Consider the following 16,705-nt stretch of genomic DNA (forward strand, 5'->3'; position numbering starts at 1 on the left):
CAACCAGAAGTTCGGTTTTATAAACAGATGTTGTTGTGGGCCTCTCTTACTCAGCTGGATCAGCGTCAGTAGTTTTTCCAGGCTGCGGTCTCTGTACTGCACACTGAGTCAGACGCAGCCCTGTACAGATTTCTTTGAATCGCTGGTTTCCTCCCAGAGACTCTTGACTCCCTGCCAACAAAGCAGGGCGTAGCTCATTAATTTTATTTTTTTTTCCTTCTCTTTAAAGGCACACTGATTCATAGTAACTCCTTTAAAACAGAAAAGACACCACCCTCCCACACCACCAGAGGAAACTTAAACCACCACCAGGTCACTCCCCTTCACTCCAGCTCCGCACTCCAGGACATCGGCAGTGCAACCCAGCACTCTCCTTCTTCCACAGGTGCCAGCACCAGCCCCAGCCCACACGGTAAGAGCTGCTCGAAAATCCTCACCAACTTTCCTCTCTCACTGGCTGTTCCCCATTCCCAGCAGCACCAGTCTGCTTTTCTCTTCTGCTCCTTCACTTCTCTTCACCTTGGCACTCGAGCCGGCTATGGGACACACCTTAATTTTCATATTTTCCTTTGAAATCCAGCTGCGTTACGGGGCAAAGGGACACTGCAGGGCTCTCTGGTTGCAACCCCAGGGCACTGGCAGCAGCAGTGTTATTTTCACCTCCCAGGCACATGCAGCCAGGGTGCAGACACAGGGGGCCCAACCTGGGCCAGCCCCGGCTCAGGTGCTGCTGTGTGCTTTTGGAGTAGCGTTGTTTACAAATGTGGGAAAATGCCTGCTTGGAATTAGGGCTGCTGGCTCAGTTTTTCTGGCTTTCACATGTTTCTGCTTGTCTCTCTCTCCTCTATCATTAGTTTGCCAAGCTCTAATTAAAAACAATAGCGATCATTCCAAGTGAAGACTGAGAGGCCCCAAAGGTGCAGACTTTGGGGTACAGTGGAGACAGTCTCTTTTTCTGTGGGAGTCCCGACTCCTGAGGCTGAAGCCAAGCCCCAGTTCTTATGAAAAGCCACGTGATGGGTAGAAATATATGCTGCGCCTTCCTTGGCAGCACAGACCCTGGAGTGGGGAGCACTGCGAGGCGAAGTGAGGGAGCGGGTGGAATTGCTAAGAGCACCATGGGCTGCATGGTAGGGTGGTGTGTCGAGGGGGTAGAGGCACTGATGGGAAGTGTAAGATTGCAGAGACTGGCAATTTTGCCTCTTCACCTGCCTTTTTCCACACAACCACCCCCTCCTTTTTCCCTCCACTCCTTCACCAGTTCTCTCATTTCATGTATCTGCTATGGTTTGCATCCTGCGGTCAAATCTGAACTATTTTTGAGGTCTGAGAAAGAGAGTGCAGCGGAGCCAGTTTGTTGGCACCACACTTCGGTTCCTGTTGCAGGAACCCAGCCCACTCCTGCACAGTTTGAAAGAAACTGAAACAGTATTTAGCCCAATAGGGCCAGGAATGGGTGGGGCTCAGGCTGGAGCTGTGCACAGTTACTACATCAATGACCAAGAAGATGAGTTGACCTAACTTTGTGGCAGAGGGATGGATTTCGTGAATTTCGAAGTCCCCTCTGGCCCTATTGCATGTGGCTCAGTCATGTAGCAGTGCCTCCTGACTGAGAAATAGATCTGTTTGAATGGTGGGAAAGCTGACTGAAGCAGTGTTTCCAGGGCAGTCTGCAACCAGAATGGAGAGAATTTTCAGAAGTTGTCAGTTAATACAATTGACAATTAAATCATTTTTGGAAAAAAAAAAAAATGCTGTGGTCATAGAACAACTTTCAGTCAGAAGCTTTGAATTCCTCAAGTCACCTCTGAGAGCAGAGTTGCCCAGGAACTGCCCACTTGACATTTCTGTATGGAGTGGGATTCTTTTCTGAGCAAACACACAAAAGGGAGCTGGACATGAAAAGTGTGAAAACTTGGAGCCCATTAGCTATTGTTCCTGTGATAACAGGGGTTTAATGCCTCCACCCAGTCCACCTGAGATAGTGAGGCCTTAAAGGCAGTTTATTTCTATTGGCTCCCTTGGGGATTAGCATAGGAAAAGGATCAAAACTGAGGTATCTTACTAACACTGCAGTGCCTGGAAGGACACACTGAAATGTAGCTCCTTCATGCGAGGCCCTGCACACCCACCTAAGGAATTCCTCTCAGTAGGCTTCTGTGGAAGTTCCCCCCAGCTATGACTAACCATCCAAACACATGACACAAAGTCTGAGCCATTCATCCCAGCTACCCTTGTGAACAGGGCATCTCCACTGGCCACATGCCATCCCGAGACAGACATCTGAGAGCTACAGAGCAGAGCCACACCCAAGGATACAATAATGGAGGAGCGACTTGGGATCTTGTGGAGAAGCACCAAGTTTTGGAGTGCCTGCCTCAGCTGCAGGGTTGTTAGTGCTTCCCTGGTGCTACCCTGCTGAGGACAGAGATCCCTGGGCTTGGAAAACCAGCCCTTCTGGTCTAGCTGGTGGTCTTTCAATTCTGTAGTGTGGGAGCATGCAGGAATTACTGTTTGGTGGTCTGGGGTGGAGCACAAATTGTATTTTGAAACAGTTCTGGGAGATATGCTGGTAATAGCCAGTGTGGTTTTGGTAAAATACCCACCTCGGGGCCTTGCTTATAATGAAACAAGGGAGATTTGCTGCAAACACTAATCCTTCTCTATATTCATCACCCTCCCAGCCACAAGGCTCACACATTGCACTCAGCCTGTGCCTGCTTGAGTTTCCTCAAAGCAAGCAACAGCAGGAGGGTGGTGGGTTACAGCCTGCTTCCATAGCCCTGCCCACTCCCCTGGGGCTTCACAGGCTCCATCAATCCCAGGCAGCAGCCGTGACGCCCCTTCCATGGCACGTTTCCACTTGCTTACCCCCACCCAGTTCACTGTGGCTGCTGGATAGGTGCTCCCTTCACTACGTGCTACACAGATGGCAAAGGGGGAGGCACCTGATACTGGGCTAGGATTCACCCTCAGATGCTCAAGTGCCCCATAAGACAAGAACTAGCACTATGAGACCCCTTTGATCTCAAGAGGCTTCTGTGCCTGTACCCTTCAGTAAGGAAATGATAGCACTGCCACCCAACGCAACATAAGGTAGGCTGCAGAGCATGGCACTCCACCCTTTTGTAGGAAAACCTACAAAAAAACATAATGGGAAATAACTAAAAGACGAGATTCCTTTACCCTTCCTTCAAGGCAGGGAAAAGTAATAGGCCTGGAGTTAATATTTTACTCCCCTGAAAAGGAGGGCAAAGAAGGAGATTTTTCATCTTCCCGTCTGAAGATGGATGCTTAATAGTTCACGGGTCTTTTCTGCTGAGGCAATACCATGTTCACAGAAAAGGAGGCTCTTCTCCATGGCCCTGCCAGGAGTGATAACTAAATCATAGCCACAAGTGCTGTAACAGTGGCCCTGAACAAATATTTTGAAGCACCATCTCAAATGTGCCTGTATTGATCCTCTGTCAAGGCCGGTCCACACCCAGTCATCCCACAGCATGACAGTGGGTCTAGCAGCAATTCTCCCATATAAACTGCTCAGAGGGAAATCTAGAGTGCCTCTTAAACTGCTTTCTGCCATTACACTGTGGGGAGAGCAGCAAAACAGCACATCTCGGGGCTGCCATCTGGAGTATGATTTCTTCAAACTCTGCTGGGAGAGTTTTGGGAATTACCTCCTTATTTAGCATAGCTGGTCAATGAGCAAAGGAAACTGTAGCCAAATTTGCACCGTCCTTCTCCTGAACTATTTTCAACAGGGCAGAGAGTATATGGGGACTGCTCTTTTAGTAAGACCAAATATAGCCCATGCCTTGTCATGGTAGGGAGGCACAGCTTAGGACAACTGAGCTCCAGAACCCACATTGCCCAAGAGGGTGACCATTTTGCCAGGCTCATAATTAAGATCTATCCCCTTTACCCTGCAAACCAGTCTCTAACACAGGCATGGGGAGACCCCCATGACAAGAGCCCAGGGACAGATCCTGGGCTAGGTCATCCCCAATCATGCAGAGAAGTGCACTGAACTATGGAGTGGCCGACAACAGGTGAACAGTGACTCATGCGGAAGGCTTAGCTCTTGCGATGTCAGGCCACCTGGCAATATGTTTGTGTTAGAGGAAATCCAGGGTGAGGGCCTTTGCTGTCCTTTTGCCCTCACAGGGCAGAGTCTGCTCAAGGAGGGGAATTGTGAAAGCAGATGCCATGACTGGGTCCAATGTCCACATTTTTCTCATTTCAAAAAGACATCTCCCCTTTTTTGGCCCCAGAAGGGCTCTGGGAAGGATAGTGAGAGCCATGGGAGCAAGAGGGGAGAGCTATAAAATGCTCAGAGCTTGGAGCAGGCTTGGTCAAAGGATTGCTGAAGACCAACTCCAAGAACACGGACCACTGCTGAAGGAAAGCTTGGGCAGCTGGGCCAACCTGCCTACTAGCCAGCCTCCAATGGCTGTAACCTGGCCAGCGTGGTGTACCCTAAATAGGGGAGTTCTTGATGTCTTGTGGAAAGCCATTTCCACATATAACATGAACAAGCTTATACCATTCTCCCAACCCATACTGATTGCAGGTGTAAGGAGCCTTCTGAGAGCCAGATGAGGTATTTTACATCACAGCCATAGCAACCACCTTCATCCCACCCTGCACAGAGCACTGACCAGCTCCAAACTGCACAGCATCCTCTTGTGTCTGCTTTATACACATGCTTCCCCCATCCATTGTTTGTGCACTGTGGTTGAAAGAGGGAACTACCACACAATTTTGCATTTTAATCCTGCACAGTCTTTTCCAAGCTGGCTTGCAGGAATAAAGGCATCCTGGAAGCAGACTGACCCAAAAGCTCAGACTCTTTAGATGCCTGAGTTACATTGATCTCAGTGTCTCATAGGCTGTACCGGCATGTTCAGAGGTTTTGCAGCTTTGAGAGAGAGACTCTATCTGGAGGAGAGACTCTATCTGGTAAGGAATGGCTTCTTTTTCAGAGTTAACCCTCTCTTGGAAAGAAAAGGGAAGATCTAGACAAAACTGTATATGTAAATCACAGGATTGCAGTTTTAATCCAAAACTGCAGCCAAAACACAGCTAATGTGGGCTTCACGGACCTTCCACCTCTATGTAAGGGCTGTTGCAAGGAGGAAGTCCCACCAGAAATGATCTGTGTACTTTTGCTCACACCACGCTGTCACTTGAACTTTTCTTTCAAACCTGTCAGTTGGTTTCTCCCATGTGGGCTCTGTCAGCGTCAAAGTCGCACAGATAGACAGGTGCACCCCTAAAGAAGCCATTCACAACCACACACATAGGCACACACACACAGAGTTCACAGGGAGCCCACGGATGCACACTCCCATTCATAGAGAGAGCCACGCAGAGCTGCAGATGCACTCCCCTACACACACAACACATCAACGCCCAGTCAGTCCTCTGAGAAATGTTTCTTGTGTATCTCGACATCTTGTCAGAACCCTGCATGTGCCAGCAACTCCTGTGTCTAATTAGCCCACCCAGGGACAATCCAGTGCACTAAGGGGTGAGGGTACTCCCCATTGCCCCTCTGGAGGTGCAGCGGAACACTTCTGTGCTTCTGTTAGCACTGGACTCCCCTTTCCCACCCCTCCCTCTTACTCGATGCCCATCAGTCCCAGCCCTTCCTTGGCATTCCTAGTGTGAGGAGTGACAGTGTTTTCCTCCAGCAGCAGCTGCTGGCTGCCTGCCAGGCCCCAGGCAGCTGTCTATTCCCCTTCCTACTACCAAGCGAGCATTGGAGTTTCAGTTGATGTTGTCACATGGCTGAGTGCTCGAGGGTGGTTTCTTCTGGAGAAAATGCCAATTTCTCACTGTCTGCCCTAGGAACTCTGATATTTCCCCACTCTCATATGAATCATGAGCATGAGAGCTGGAAAACCCTTGTGTGTCATCTTTTGTGACTCCCCTCTGCATCTCTCAGCGAGTGGATGTTCATTACCAAGGGTGGATCCTTGAGGAATTTGTCAGATCCCACAAGAAATTTTTCACATGCTGGGGCTTCACCACTTGCTTGAGAGGGCAACTCCTCTGATCTCTTGGAGACCATACCACCAGGAAACACTTTGTAAGAACCAGACAAAATCTCCCACTTACTTAAGCTTATTTTCAGTTGTAGCCCCTTAGGCTGGTCTGTACTTTCCTTTTGGCTGACATTCATCTACTACTTTTACAGCCTTGCTGTACCCCAAGTGGTCATCACAGCCACCACCCATACATACATGAAATCTCACTGCCATAAACCAGAGATTCCAAAGGTCTCCGTGTGCCCACACACACCTCCTGCCCAACCCTTTCCCCACACGTGAAATCTCTTTCCAGAGGCACCAGCCTACTCATCCACATGTCTATAAAAAGCATATGACTTGTAAATTGAGTCAGGCTGCTCTGTCAAAACCAGGTTGTCAACAGCAGTGCTGACACACAGTGGTTTGTAGAAGTCTGGAGTCAGCACGGACTCCAGGTTCGTCTGGATCTGAAGCAAGAAACAGAACAAAGGGGAAAGCAAAAAGATCTTTCTGTGTTGTTGTTTAAAGTTGTCATGAGCTTTCTAGTAACAATGTGATGTTGTCATGCTACTGGAATATCACAGACGTCTTCACATCTTTGCATCCTGCCAAATAACCCTGGGCACAAGGAGGACTGGTGCTCATATTGCACACAATGACAAGGTGTGGAGTTGTAGCAGGGCTAAGATGCAGTGATGGCCTCAGGTCAGTCAAAAGGCAGAATTCTGCAGAAGGTTTTATCCCATGCTGAGGTTTCCCTTACTGGTAGCAACATGGCAGCATTGCTCTTTGTGGGTTGGCTTTGCACTGAGAAATGTACTGGTAACAGAGGTGGCAGTTTGTGGCTGTCTCAAACAGTATCAAACAGTTTTTACTTTCTGTCTGTTACTCTCCAGTTTTCTCCTTTCTTTCCAAGTGGCCTTGATCCTGATTTGAACCACTAGTATTCCTGGTGTGACTCTGTGCCCCCTCAGACAGTGGTCAGGTTCACATACTTTCTCTAAATATTGGACCTCCTACTGTCACCATCAGAGACAGCGTACTTGGTTAGACAGACCATTGGTCTGACTTACTACTGCATTCCTCATATTCTGTAGTGGCAGATAAGAAAGGCAGAATTTCTTTTATGTTAGTTGCTTTCAATCTATGGAGATTTTTGTTGATGTTCTGGCCAAAAGCATTTGCTTTTTCCCCAAAATGCCATCTTTCCCTTTTTGAGAAATCTAACATATAAAACTAAAGGGACTTTAGCTGAAAAACTCAGTTTTAGAGGAGTCAGAGGTCACCACAGTGTGCACAGGCAGTGCAATTTAGATGTCCTCTGCTCCCTGGACACTATAGGTTGCTCTAGGCTGTTGGCTGCGTTCTCACCCCAGCCAGCATCTCTCACAGCACACCTCACCAAATCACCCTGGGAGTGGCAGTCCCAAGCAGGGACCTCAGTTCAGAGAGGAGAATGTGAATGGAAGGTCAGATGAGCTACATCCCTCAGGAACACTTCAGGTGTGAAATATTTCAGATTTACTTGAGAGTGCCATGATTCTTCACCCCAAACAACCCCATCATTCCTGCAGAAATATCGTGTACACTCCCCCTCTACTCCCTTCACTGCAGTGCCCTTTCTGTAGAAGCAAAGGACTTCTACCTAATCTGGCCTACACTCTTGAGTAGCCCACTCCCTGTATTTGAGAAACTATATCGTTGGCCTTTATCATATCTCCAAGTGGCACTTCTCATTCCATCCTGATGCTTTGTGAAGCAGCAAACCAAGGGCAAGGACTCTCTTCTCTGTATTGCCCTCCAAATAGAAGGGTCCAAAGCACTTAAGTAGACAGAGGGGCGATATGGGTGGCACCAATTTGCCTGCATGAGGAGACTTTGTCTTAATTTTTAGTTGATAGTGCCGACCTGCTTGAACTTGAATTAGGGGGCACCAGAGCTGTGTGTTGTTCCCTGGTATGTGTACTCCTGCATGGTCAGAGAAATAGTCTACACAGCTAAGAGTCTGTCATGCTTATCTGTAGGCATTTTTGTACTGAAGGCTGCTAGGGTGATTATTATTCGTGGCTACTGTTGGTGTGGCTTGTTATTTCTCTTCATCCGTCATCCAATGAAAAGGAAACTCAGCCCGCTGTCATCAGTGCAAGGTCTTCTCTTGACTCATGCAGGCTGTTATCAGGTATATGACCTTCACACCTTCTTCCCCACCAGCCTGTCCTACCTCCTACCTGTTATGTCTCACCCCTTTTTTTATTGGCTTAGTTGGTGTCTCTCTTCTGGAAGATGCATGAGGAGGACTCACAAACTGTTTGCTTGACTGGTTCTTGAGAAGCAGTCCTAAAACTGACAGTGTCCTGAGCACTTAACCTTGTAGGGTTAAATAATTGTGGGTTTTGAGAGCTTTGGGGTGAGTCAGTGGAAAAACTGGCAGCTCTAGGAAGGCTAAAACTGACTCATAGCCCAAGAAGAGCCTGAGGAACTCCAAATGCAGCTGCAGTTTAGGTAGGGGAATGGAAGAAAAGGCATTTGCATGCAATTTTGTCCTATTGCTCCAGCAATGTGACCCCACCCTGTAGCGGAGAGAGATGTCTCACACTTAACAAATGGAAACCGTATTCCTGTCAGTCCCTGATGCTCTGCCAGCTTCTCTGTCTAATGGGAGGAAAAGTCCACGCCATAGCATCAGAGACAGAGATGACTCTATTTCACTGCCATTTGTTCACCCCCAGCTCCTTTGGGATTGTTCTCTCGTGTTTTATTTAGCAGGCAGAGAGAGATGAAGAAAGGGCAAAGCAAATGAATAGAGAGGGAGGCTTGTGCTTTAACTCACAAAGAATCAAAACTAAGCTGTGAGCACATATCCCTTGGGGGAGTTTGCATTTGATAGCGTGTGTATTCAGGGAGAGGTGCTGACGTTCTCAGGAAATAGGTGCACTGAAAGCACCTGAACTAACAGTGCTCTCCTGCAGTGCTAGAACAGGCAGAAAACGCAAAGGGAATAAAGGATTTCATTTTTTTCATAGAGTATTGGTCAAAGTCTTGGGCGTGGGGTTTTTTGTTGTTTTTTTTTTTTTTTTTTTACTTTGTAAAGTAACATTTATCTCTCCTTTTCATTTTTGAATGCAAACAAAAAATGGATTTAAAAAGACTGTTCTAGTCCTTTAGGGTGTCATGTAAGTAGGTTTTTAATCTTTCAAGTAGAGAGCTTTGTTTGAAGATCCTAAAAAATAATCAGGAAAAAACCCCTGCTGAATGAGTTTTTAAGAAGGCTGTAGCAAAAATCCATCTAAGAAAGAAGAAAAGTTTAGCTACTGTTAAGTAAAGGCAAATTTCAGAGCAGGTAAATTTGCCACAGTTTGGTGAATGCATACCAATACCCTGTGGTGGAAAGAGCAGTTGTGACAGCTTGTGTGAGAACCGAGGTAATCAAAAATGAATAAGAAGTAGTCAAAAGGACAGGAAGATTTGACTCAAGTCTGCTGCAGATATGTCACTTAGTCATGGCAACACCAATAGTTTCTTAGTTAAAGGTACAGTGGTGGTATCTGTACCAGTTGCCATCCAGCATTTTGAAACCCTCGTTCCTTTTGCAGTCAAATGGAAAGAAGGGGTTTAACTCTTAGGTCAGGGATGTTCATGTGGTAGCTTGCATATAGTATTGAGAACCTGAATTTTAACAGTGCTGAACTCATAAATGACTGTCACTACAGTCAGAGAGGAGCTCCTAAGAAGGCTGCGCTTTCTCCAAGATCATCACTAAGGGAGGTACTGTCACAAGAGAGTGACAGTGACCAGGCCATCCAGGCAAATCAAACTTTAGAGCATGAAGTTTGCTAGGACACCCCAAAGCAGACAAGCAAGCCTGGTCCATGTTCAGCAAGCCAGGACTAAACAGCTCCAGAGAGTTCTCCCAGGTGAAGGAAACCTCACAGAAGACAAGTTTTGCCAAGGAGATAGGACCAGTAAATAAACCTAATGTGTTTTACTAAGGACTGACCTTGTTTGGGTGGGAGGAATGACCTACCAGAGCTGGTTCCTTGAGATCTTGAACTCAAGGAATTCCTCGTGGTCATCAGCTAATGCTGAACTGGTTGAAGTGCCATTGATGGAGAAGCCTGCCTACGTACTGTGGTTTGGGAAACTGTATCCAAAGCAGTGCAAGGAATAGCTGCAGCACTTTACAGGAATACACTTCCACTCATGGTCACACTGAAAGGAAAGACAGGAGTGGAGAAGGTGGAGTCATCAAGTAAAAAAAGACACATGAATGGGATTTTACGAAGTTTTTTGTCACAGTTTGTGTGAAAGACATCATAAAGTACAATTGTGTTGTTACACGACAATGTTGCCACACCCTGCACAAATGGTGACAGCATCAAACCTTGCCTGAGTCACCTGGACCAAAATAACTTGCCAGTTAACATTAATCACAATAATGCTTGATATTGCTTTTCAGTACCAGCACTACCAAAGGAAATAGCAACACAGCCCTGTGAAACTTTCTAGGAAGTTTACTGGCCACAGAGTGGACCCAGTAAGTTCTTCTGCCTGAAATATACTCACTTGCTTTGTGTGAATTGTCTGCACTCATTCTCATGGCTTAGATTTGTTCCTTGTATTTTGCTTTTTCAGGTGAGAAGTCAGCAGCCTTGGCAAACAGTGTCATGCAAGCTTTCTAAAGCACATTCCCCTCTCTTTCTAATCACGTGTTCATCAATGACAGGAAATGTTACAAAAAATAAAAGCTTGCAGGGTACAGAGGCAAAAAATAACCAAAACAAACCAAAGAGGAATTTGCATTACAAGAGAATCTTATTGCAGTAATAAAGTGATCTGCATGCCTCAAGTTTTAAAAGGGAAACAGGCAGTTTTCATTGCAAACCTAAGCATCTTCCTCAGCTCCAGAAAACTTCAGTGGCATTTCTCTTCTGCTTCCTCTCCTCTTCACACAATGGAGTAGGGGCTGCCCCCCAGTTTACTCTCCACCACTGCTCAACACCCAATGCAACCAGGAACACACAGTCCTCCACTCCATGCCACCTGTCCTTGTCCCAGACCATCTGGAAGAGGCTGTGACACCAGAGGGGAACAGGAAGAGAAAAAGCCTTCCTGACCTCTGTGAATGGCATGGGCAAAAACTCCTCCTCCTAGAGTGTAGGCCTGGAGTATGGCATTTTTTACTTTACGTTAACAACATCAATATACCTGTATATATAATCATGCTATTTTTAAAATGCCCCCAAGCTATCTACCCCTGTTCTACACCTCCTCCCAAACCAATTCCTTAGCCTCCAGGCTCTATTTAACCTCTTGAGCAGATTTTGACAAAGGTTTTAGTGATGGGTTTTTTTGTGCTTCCATCTTTCCAGAAAGGATTTAAGATCAACATGGTTTTTGCATGTAAATAAATGCTATTCTTCGACTCAGTCCTTCCCTTCACCTCCTCCCTCTGTTCTTGTTCTCCAGATCTCTCTGTATCAGTGACACCACCTAGAAGGGACTCAAGATGTTGGTGCTACTGGCTGGTATCTTTGTGGTTCACATTGCCACTGTCATCATGCTCTTTGTCTCCACCATTGCCAATGTAAGTAGACTGCCCTGGGTGAGATCTTCTGCAGCAGCAGCCAGCCCTTGATATGGCTGGCAGGTGGACTGGAGGGTGGGTCCTCAGGTATGTGGGTGATGAACATCTGCTCACAGTCACGAGGAGAGATGAAACAGTGATGGGTGCGCTCAGAGAGCAGGAAGGCAGACAGGGTGGTACAGGATGCAGCCTCTGTCTGTGATCTCTCCAAATCCCAGAACCAGCAGCACCTCAACACCCTTCACCACAGAGAATGCAAGTCAGAGCTGGGGAGATCAGCAGATGACAGCTCTGATGCGTTGTTGATCCCCCCAGCTGGTGACCAGGCTGTTGTCCAGTGGGGTGCATCCCAAGCCAAGGGGGGCAGCCGGGCCAGGACCACCTGGCTGCTGGGGAAATCCAGGCCGAGGGGGACCCCTGGCAGCAGGAGGAGGGGGAGGCACTGCCGGGGTCCCCCATGCCCCCACCTGCCATCGGAGAGGACTTCAGGGTCCCCTCGCACCCACCTGGGCAGCTCGCTTAGCCCACCGTTCCCTCCTGGTGTTTTGCCTGGACCAAACACCTCCTGGCTCTGGAAGCCAGCACCGTCTATCACCAGTCTGGTTGCTCATCGCAATCGATACATGCTGACATTTTCAGGCACTTTGGCTACTCATGCTCACTTTATGGTTTAGTCTGGCAGAAGAGCAGGAAAGCCTTCCTCCCCCTTGATGCAAGTGTTCTATCCTATTTCAGGTTTGGATGGTGAGTTCCTCCAGCTTTGGAACAGTCTCAACAGGACTCTGGTTGCTGTGCAATAAGACCTGCAATCAGCTTTCAGTTAAGAGCGGTGATGAGAGTAAGTTACATCTGCATTTCCATCAGGGTGGTGAATTGCAGGACCTTGGTGCACAACACCAAGACTGAGTCCTGACCTTCTCCAATCTATTCCCTGTGTTTTGACAGCTTCCCTCAAAGTTGTGCAAGCCTTTATGATCCTCTCGATCATTTTCTCCGTCGTGGCGCTCATCCTGTTCGTTATCCAGCTGTTCACTCTGGAAAAAGGCAAACGTTTCTACATGACTGGAGCCGTCATGCTGGTTTGCTGTAAGTATGCACATGCACACCTTGCAATGGCCCCATGTGCATCTTGTTGCCTCTGCGAACACAAGTAACCACACGCGTTTGCCACACATGGTCTTCAGGGGACATTGTAAGCCAGCTAAATGTTTCCAGTGGCCCGATTTTGTTACAAAACAAAGCACTGAGAAATTGGAAAGTGTTGGGTCGGGTTTTGTGGGGTTTTTTTGTGTTTTTTTGCTGTATATAATGAAAATGTTTCAAGATTTTCATTAGGAAATTCCAGTGGGTTTTGCAAAATACCTTTGAAAGACAACAAAAAGGATTCAAGTGTTTTGAGGGGGCAGGGGAATAAACAGTTAGACAGCTACTGCTCATGGGATTCAACACTACCACCAAACTGTCGTCAGATCTTATTACTGATTTCCTCCTAACAAAGGTTTATTCCTCATGGCACCCACTAAACAAGCCCCAAGTGTCTTATGTCATCACATCTGCAAAAGAAATCCTCCAAAAATAAGCCTAATGGGCAGCAGCTCCTCTCTCATACGGCACAAGACATGCATTACAATCTCAGGGGACAACAGTACTTCAGAAGTCTTGCAGCAATGCTGATTTCAGTGCGTTTTCCAACTCTTCTTTCCTTCTTCCTTCCCACAGGGATGTGCATTCTGATTGCAGTCTCCATTTACACAGCTCGGTTCACAGGCAAGACACAGTACGTCACAAATCCTCACCATGGCTACTGCTTCATATTGGCCTGGATCTGCTTTTGCTTCAGTTTCATCATCGGCATCCTCTACCTTGTTCTTAGGAAAAAATAAGGCTGATGGGGGTCTAGGGGAGAGGGATTGCTACTGGGAATGGGGAAGAATTACTCTGCTGAGAGAACTGTTGGGCCAATAGACAGAAACAGCCACCATCATCAACACTGCCACCACCACAGAAAAATCACTAACATTAAGCTAGAATCCTGAGAAACTCCTTCACCAAAGAGAGGGAGAAAACCAGCTCCTACTGATCTTGCACTTCTGGGGCTAGAAATCTGCAAGTGACCCAGACAGCTCTTCTGCTTTTCTGCTAAGTCATGTCATACCTTCACAAAGCTTCAAGCTCAGCAGTGATGATTGAAGGGCACCACAAAAACAAAGGCTACATCTTTTTCTCTTCTTAGAGCCCTTCTCACTTACCTTTGAGTTTGCCTTATGGGTTGGGCAGTGAGGATTATGACCCCTTTATTTGTCCATTGAAACAAATGGAATGGGCCTTTTGTTACATTTTTATATATATATATATATATATATATATATGTGCGCATAGGTGAATGCTAAAGACATTAAATTAGAAGCAACCAGAAGAAATCAGATAAATTTTGTATTAAAATATCTACAAAAATAAGGCAGCAGACTTTTTTGCTGTTCTGTTTTCTATTTGACATTCCCATGATTCCCAGGAATGGCAAATATACAGCATTGATGATGGAGAGAGAGAGAGAGAGACAGAAAGTGTGCGGGTGAAGATACGGGTTTCTAACTACAGATGATGCAGTTGATCAGTGGTGCACATGCAGGGAGGGAATCGTCTGGGTGTGTGTCTACACGAAAATAATCTTCTGTTCAACTCCAGAACATGGTAACAGACTGCAATATCACAGATCTTTACTGAGACAAGTTCTCATCTATAGACAGGGTTTTTTCCCACATCATCACCTGGTACATGGTATTAATTGAGAAGCCCACCTTGTGACAAAGCTCATCTCGAAAGCAGATAATGGTTAGCAGAGGAAATGTATTCCCTAATGAGAGATTATAAGAGATGAAGCAGGGCTTGTGAATTTTGCTCCTTGCTGTACAGCCTTAGGCCAGCCACTTAATCTGGTGCTTTTCCATCTGCCAAATTCTTCCATAGAACTAGAGCTACCTCCCAGGGTTGCTGAGAGTTTTTGAGTCCACTCTGTAATACAAGGTTCCCATATGAAAGGCTGGCACAGGAAAGTAAGGCATTGGTACTGCCGCAACCCACAATTTTCTGATAGTTCGAAGAATCTCAGTCACAAGAGGCATTTGCAAGGAATGAGGTCAAAATTCCCTGTGACTCCATTCACAGCTAAAAGGTAAAGAGTATAAAAAACCATGTCGGTGCAGATTGTGCATGGATGCTATTTACCTCTCTCTCTCTTTCTGTTACATTTTCTTCTTATGTAGACTTTATCAATTTGGTGGATATATTCTAGTACTGTATGTTGCTGTTTCATTAACAAAGGTTATTTCATATATAGTCATTGTAAATATTTTGAAATGCATATTTTTAACTTTGTGGGTATAAAAATAAAATCTGATTCCCTTTATAAAAAAGAGTTTTGCTGTGGGTTTTTTTCATTAGTGTTTCAGATATTTGTTAACAGAAGCATTTGCTGTTTTCACTGAATCCAAGCCCACCCCTTTAAGATGATGCAGAACTACCAAGTTCTCTTGCATGTCAGTATATGAGATTTCCTGTTCTGGAGGGAAGGAGGAAGCAGAACAACTCTCAGAGCTCCTTTTTCAGGCTGCCTTTTTCAAGCAGACAGTGTGAGCAATGGTATCACTCGGTCTCAGCACCAGGCTTTGCTCCACACCCAGGAGAGCTAGAAATGTACTTTCTCACTCTGGCAGAATCTCATCTGTCCCAAAGTAAAATCACCAAAGTGTTTGCCTGGGTCTCATGAGTTGGTGTAGCTGTTGCCTCTGTGGCATTGTCTGGCCAAACACCTCTGCAGTTTTAGAGCTTGAGCAAAGAGTCCAAAGCCCAAGATACCGGCAGATCTCAGGAAACTTGGGGCACAGTCTTGTGAGCTGTGAGGTGAGGTAAGACCTAGCAGGAATGAGCTATGTAGGCAATTTTTCTTTTTCAATTAGTGCACCTCAGGGAGAGCTAAGACATGCTAATTGAAGGCAGAACGGTGACAGGAATCCTTAGGAGCTGAAGTTTTACCAGAGAGGGACCTCTTACACTGCAGGGTGTGGAAAGGCTCATGGAGTGTCATGGGTGGACACTTGTCTTGGTCTCAGGAGATCCCAGGAGTCATAAAATCATAGAATATGCTGATTTTGAAGGAAGCCATCAGGATCATCAAGTCCCAACTCCTGGCCCTTCACAGGACACCCCAAGAATCACACCATGGGCCTGAGAGTGATGTCAAAATGTTTCTTGAACTCAGACAGATTTGGTACTGGGAGCACTGCTTGGCGCTGTGACCACTGAGTCCTGCTGTTCCTCCTGACATCCTGTAAGTATAGGGTAACCAAAGACCATTCAGCCACCGAGGAGAAGGCTAACACTGGCAGGTGAGACGTGAGCCAGGTACTGAAGTGGGAATACCCAGGGATGCTAGCCAGTGAGCTTTGCAGGAGCACACCCACTGCTAGGCTGATATCCATACCCTGTTTCTAGCATGGTGCAGATCACATGTGACAATATGATACCTCACAGGAGGACAAGGAAATGCCAACTTTGTTGAGATGACCAGGACAGGTCACAGGCAATGGTCTCACTTTTTGAACGATGGTCTTCAATGACATTGCCTCACCACAGATTGTTGTCACTGGCAGCTTAGAAAGGATAAAAAGGTTACTGGACACTCTGGGTAGCTTGTTTTGCCTGAAAAAAAATCACTTGAGCTATTAAAGGATCAGTACCTCAATCTACAAGTGGAAAAAGTCACTGAATCCCCTGGTATCTGACAAACCTAGTTGATCTAAGTTCCTGAACTATAATTCATTCCAAATGAGACAGTCTTTGCTCCACACCTGGTAACTCCCACCACCATCTTCTGAATCCTGTTACATTAGTGGCTGGCACCATCAGGACAGAACACATCAAACAGAAAAGCAGATGCCAACAAATACGGATCAATTACAAAACATAAGGAAGCAGAAAAGGACAGGAGCAAATAGCACTATTGGTTGTGTCATAAGACAGTTGTTTGCTCAAAAATCATCTTCAACACAGCCTGAAATGGCATTGATCCAGTGCCACATGGACTGTGAGA

The 16,705-nt window shown here is 46.4% G+C and overlaps 1 protein-coding gene across 1 annotated transcript; it reads left to right on the forward strand.

Annotated features, from left to right (window-relative positions):
• Positions 1-249: 249 nt before the first annotated feature.
• On the forward strand, positions 250-15,023 carry EMP1 (epithelial membrane protein 1). Its single transcript, XM_051784314.1, has 5 exons — positions 250-412; positions 11,499-11,616; positions 12,352-12,454; positions 12,562-12,702; positions 13,336-15,023. Exons 2-5 carry the CDS (start codon positions 11,539-11,541, stop codon positions 13,497-13,499), a joined length of 486 nt encoding a protein of 161 aa, XP_051640274.1. The 5' UTR covers positions 250-412; positions 11,499-11,538; the 3' UTR covers positions 13,500-15,023.
• The last annotated feature ends 1,682 nt before the right edge of the window (positions 15,024-16,705 follow it).

The sequence above is a fragment of the Manacus candei genome, unplaced genomic scaffold (assembly GCF_025592945.1).
Source record: "Manacus candei isolate 608988 ecotype Guabito, Panama unplaced genomic scaffold, ASM2559294v1 h1tg000018l, whole genome shotgun sequence".
Taxonomy (NCBI): Eukaryota; Metazoa; Chordata; class Aves; order Passeriformes; family Pipridae; genus Manacus; species Manacus candei.

Bases quoted from the DNA above. Each gene is read 5' to 3' on its own strand.
- EMP1 (XM_051784314.1), top strand. From the start codon at position 11,539: ATGTTGGTGCTACTGGCTGGTATCTTTGTGGTTCACATTGCCACTGTC. The intron at 11,617-12,351 runs GTAAGTAGACTG...ATCCTATTTCAG, and splicing joins TTGTCTCCACCATTGCCAAT to GTTTGGATGGTGAGTTCCTC. The intron at 12,703-13,335 runs GTAAGTATGCAC...TCCTTCCCACAG, and splicing joins AGCCGTCATGCTGGTTTGCT to GGATGTGCATTCTGATTGCA.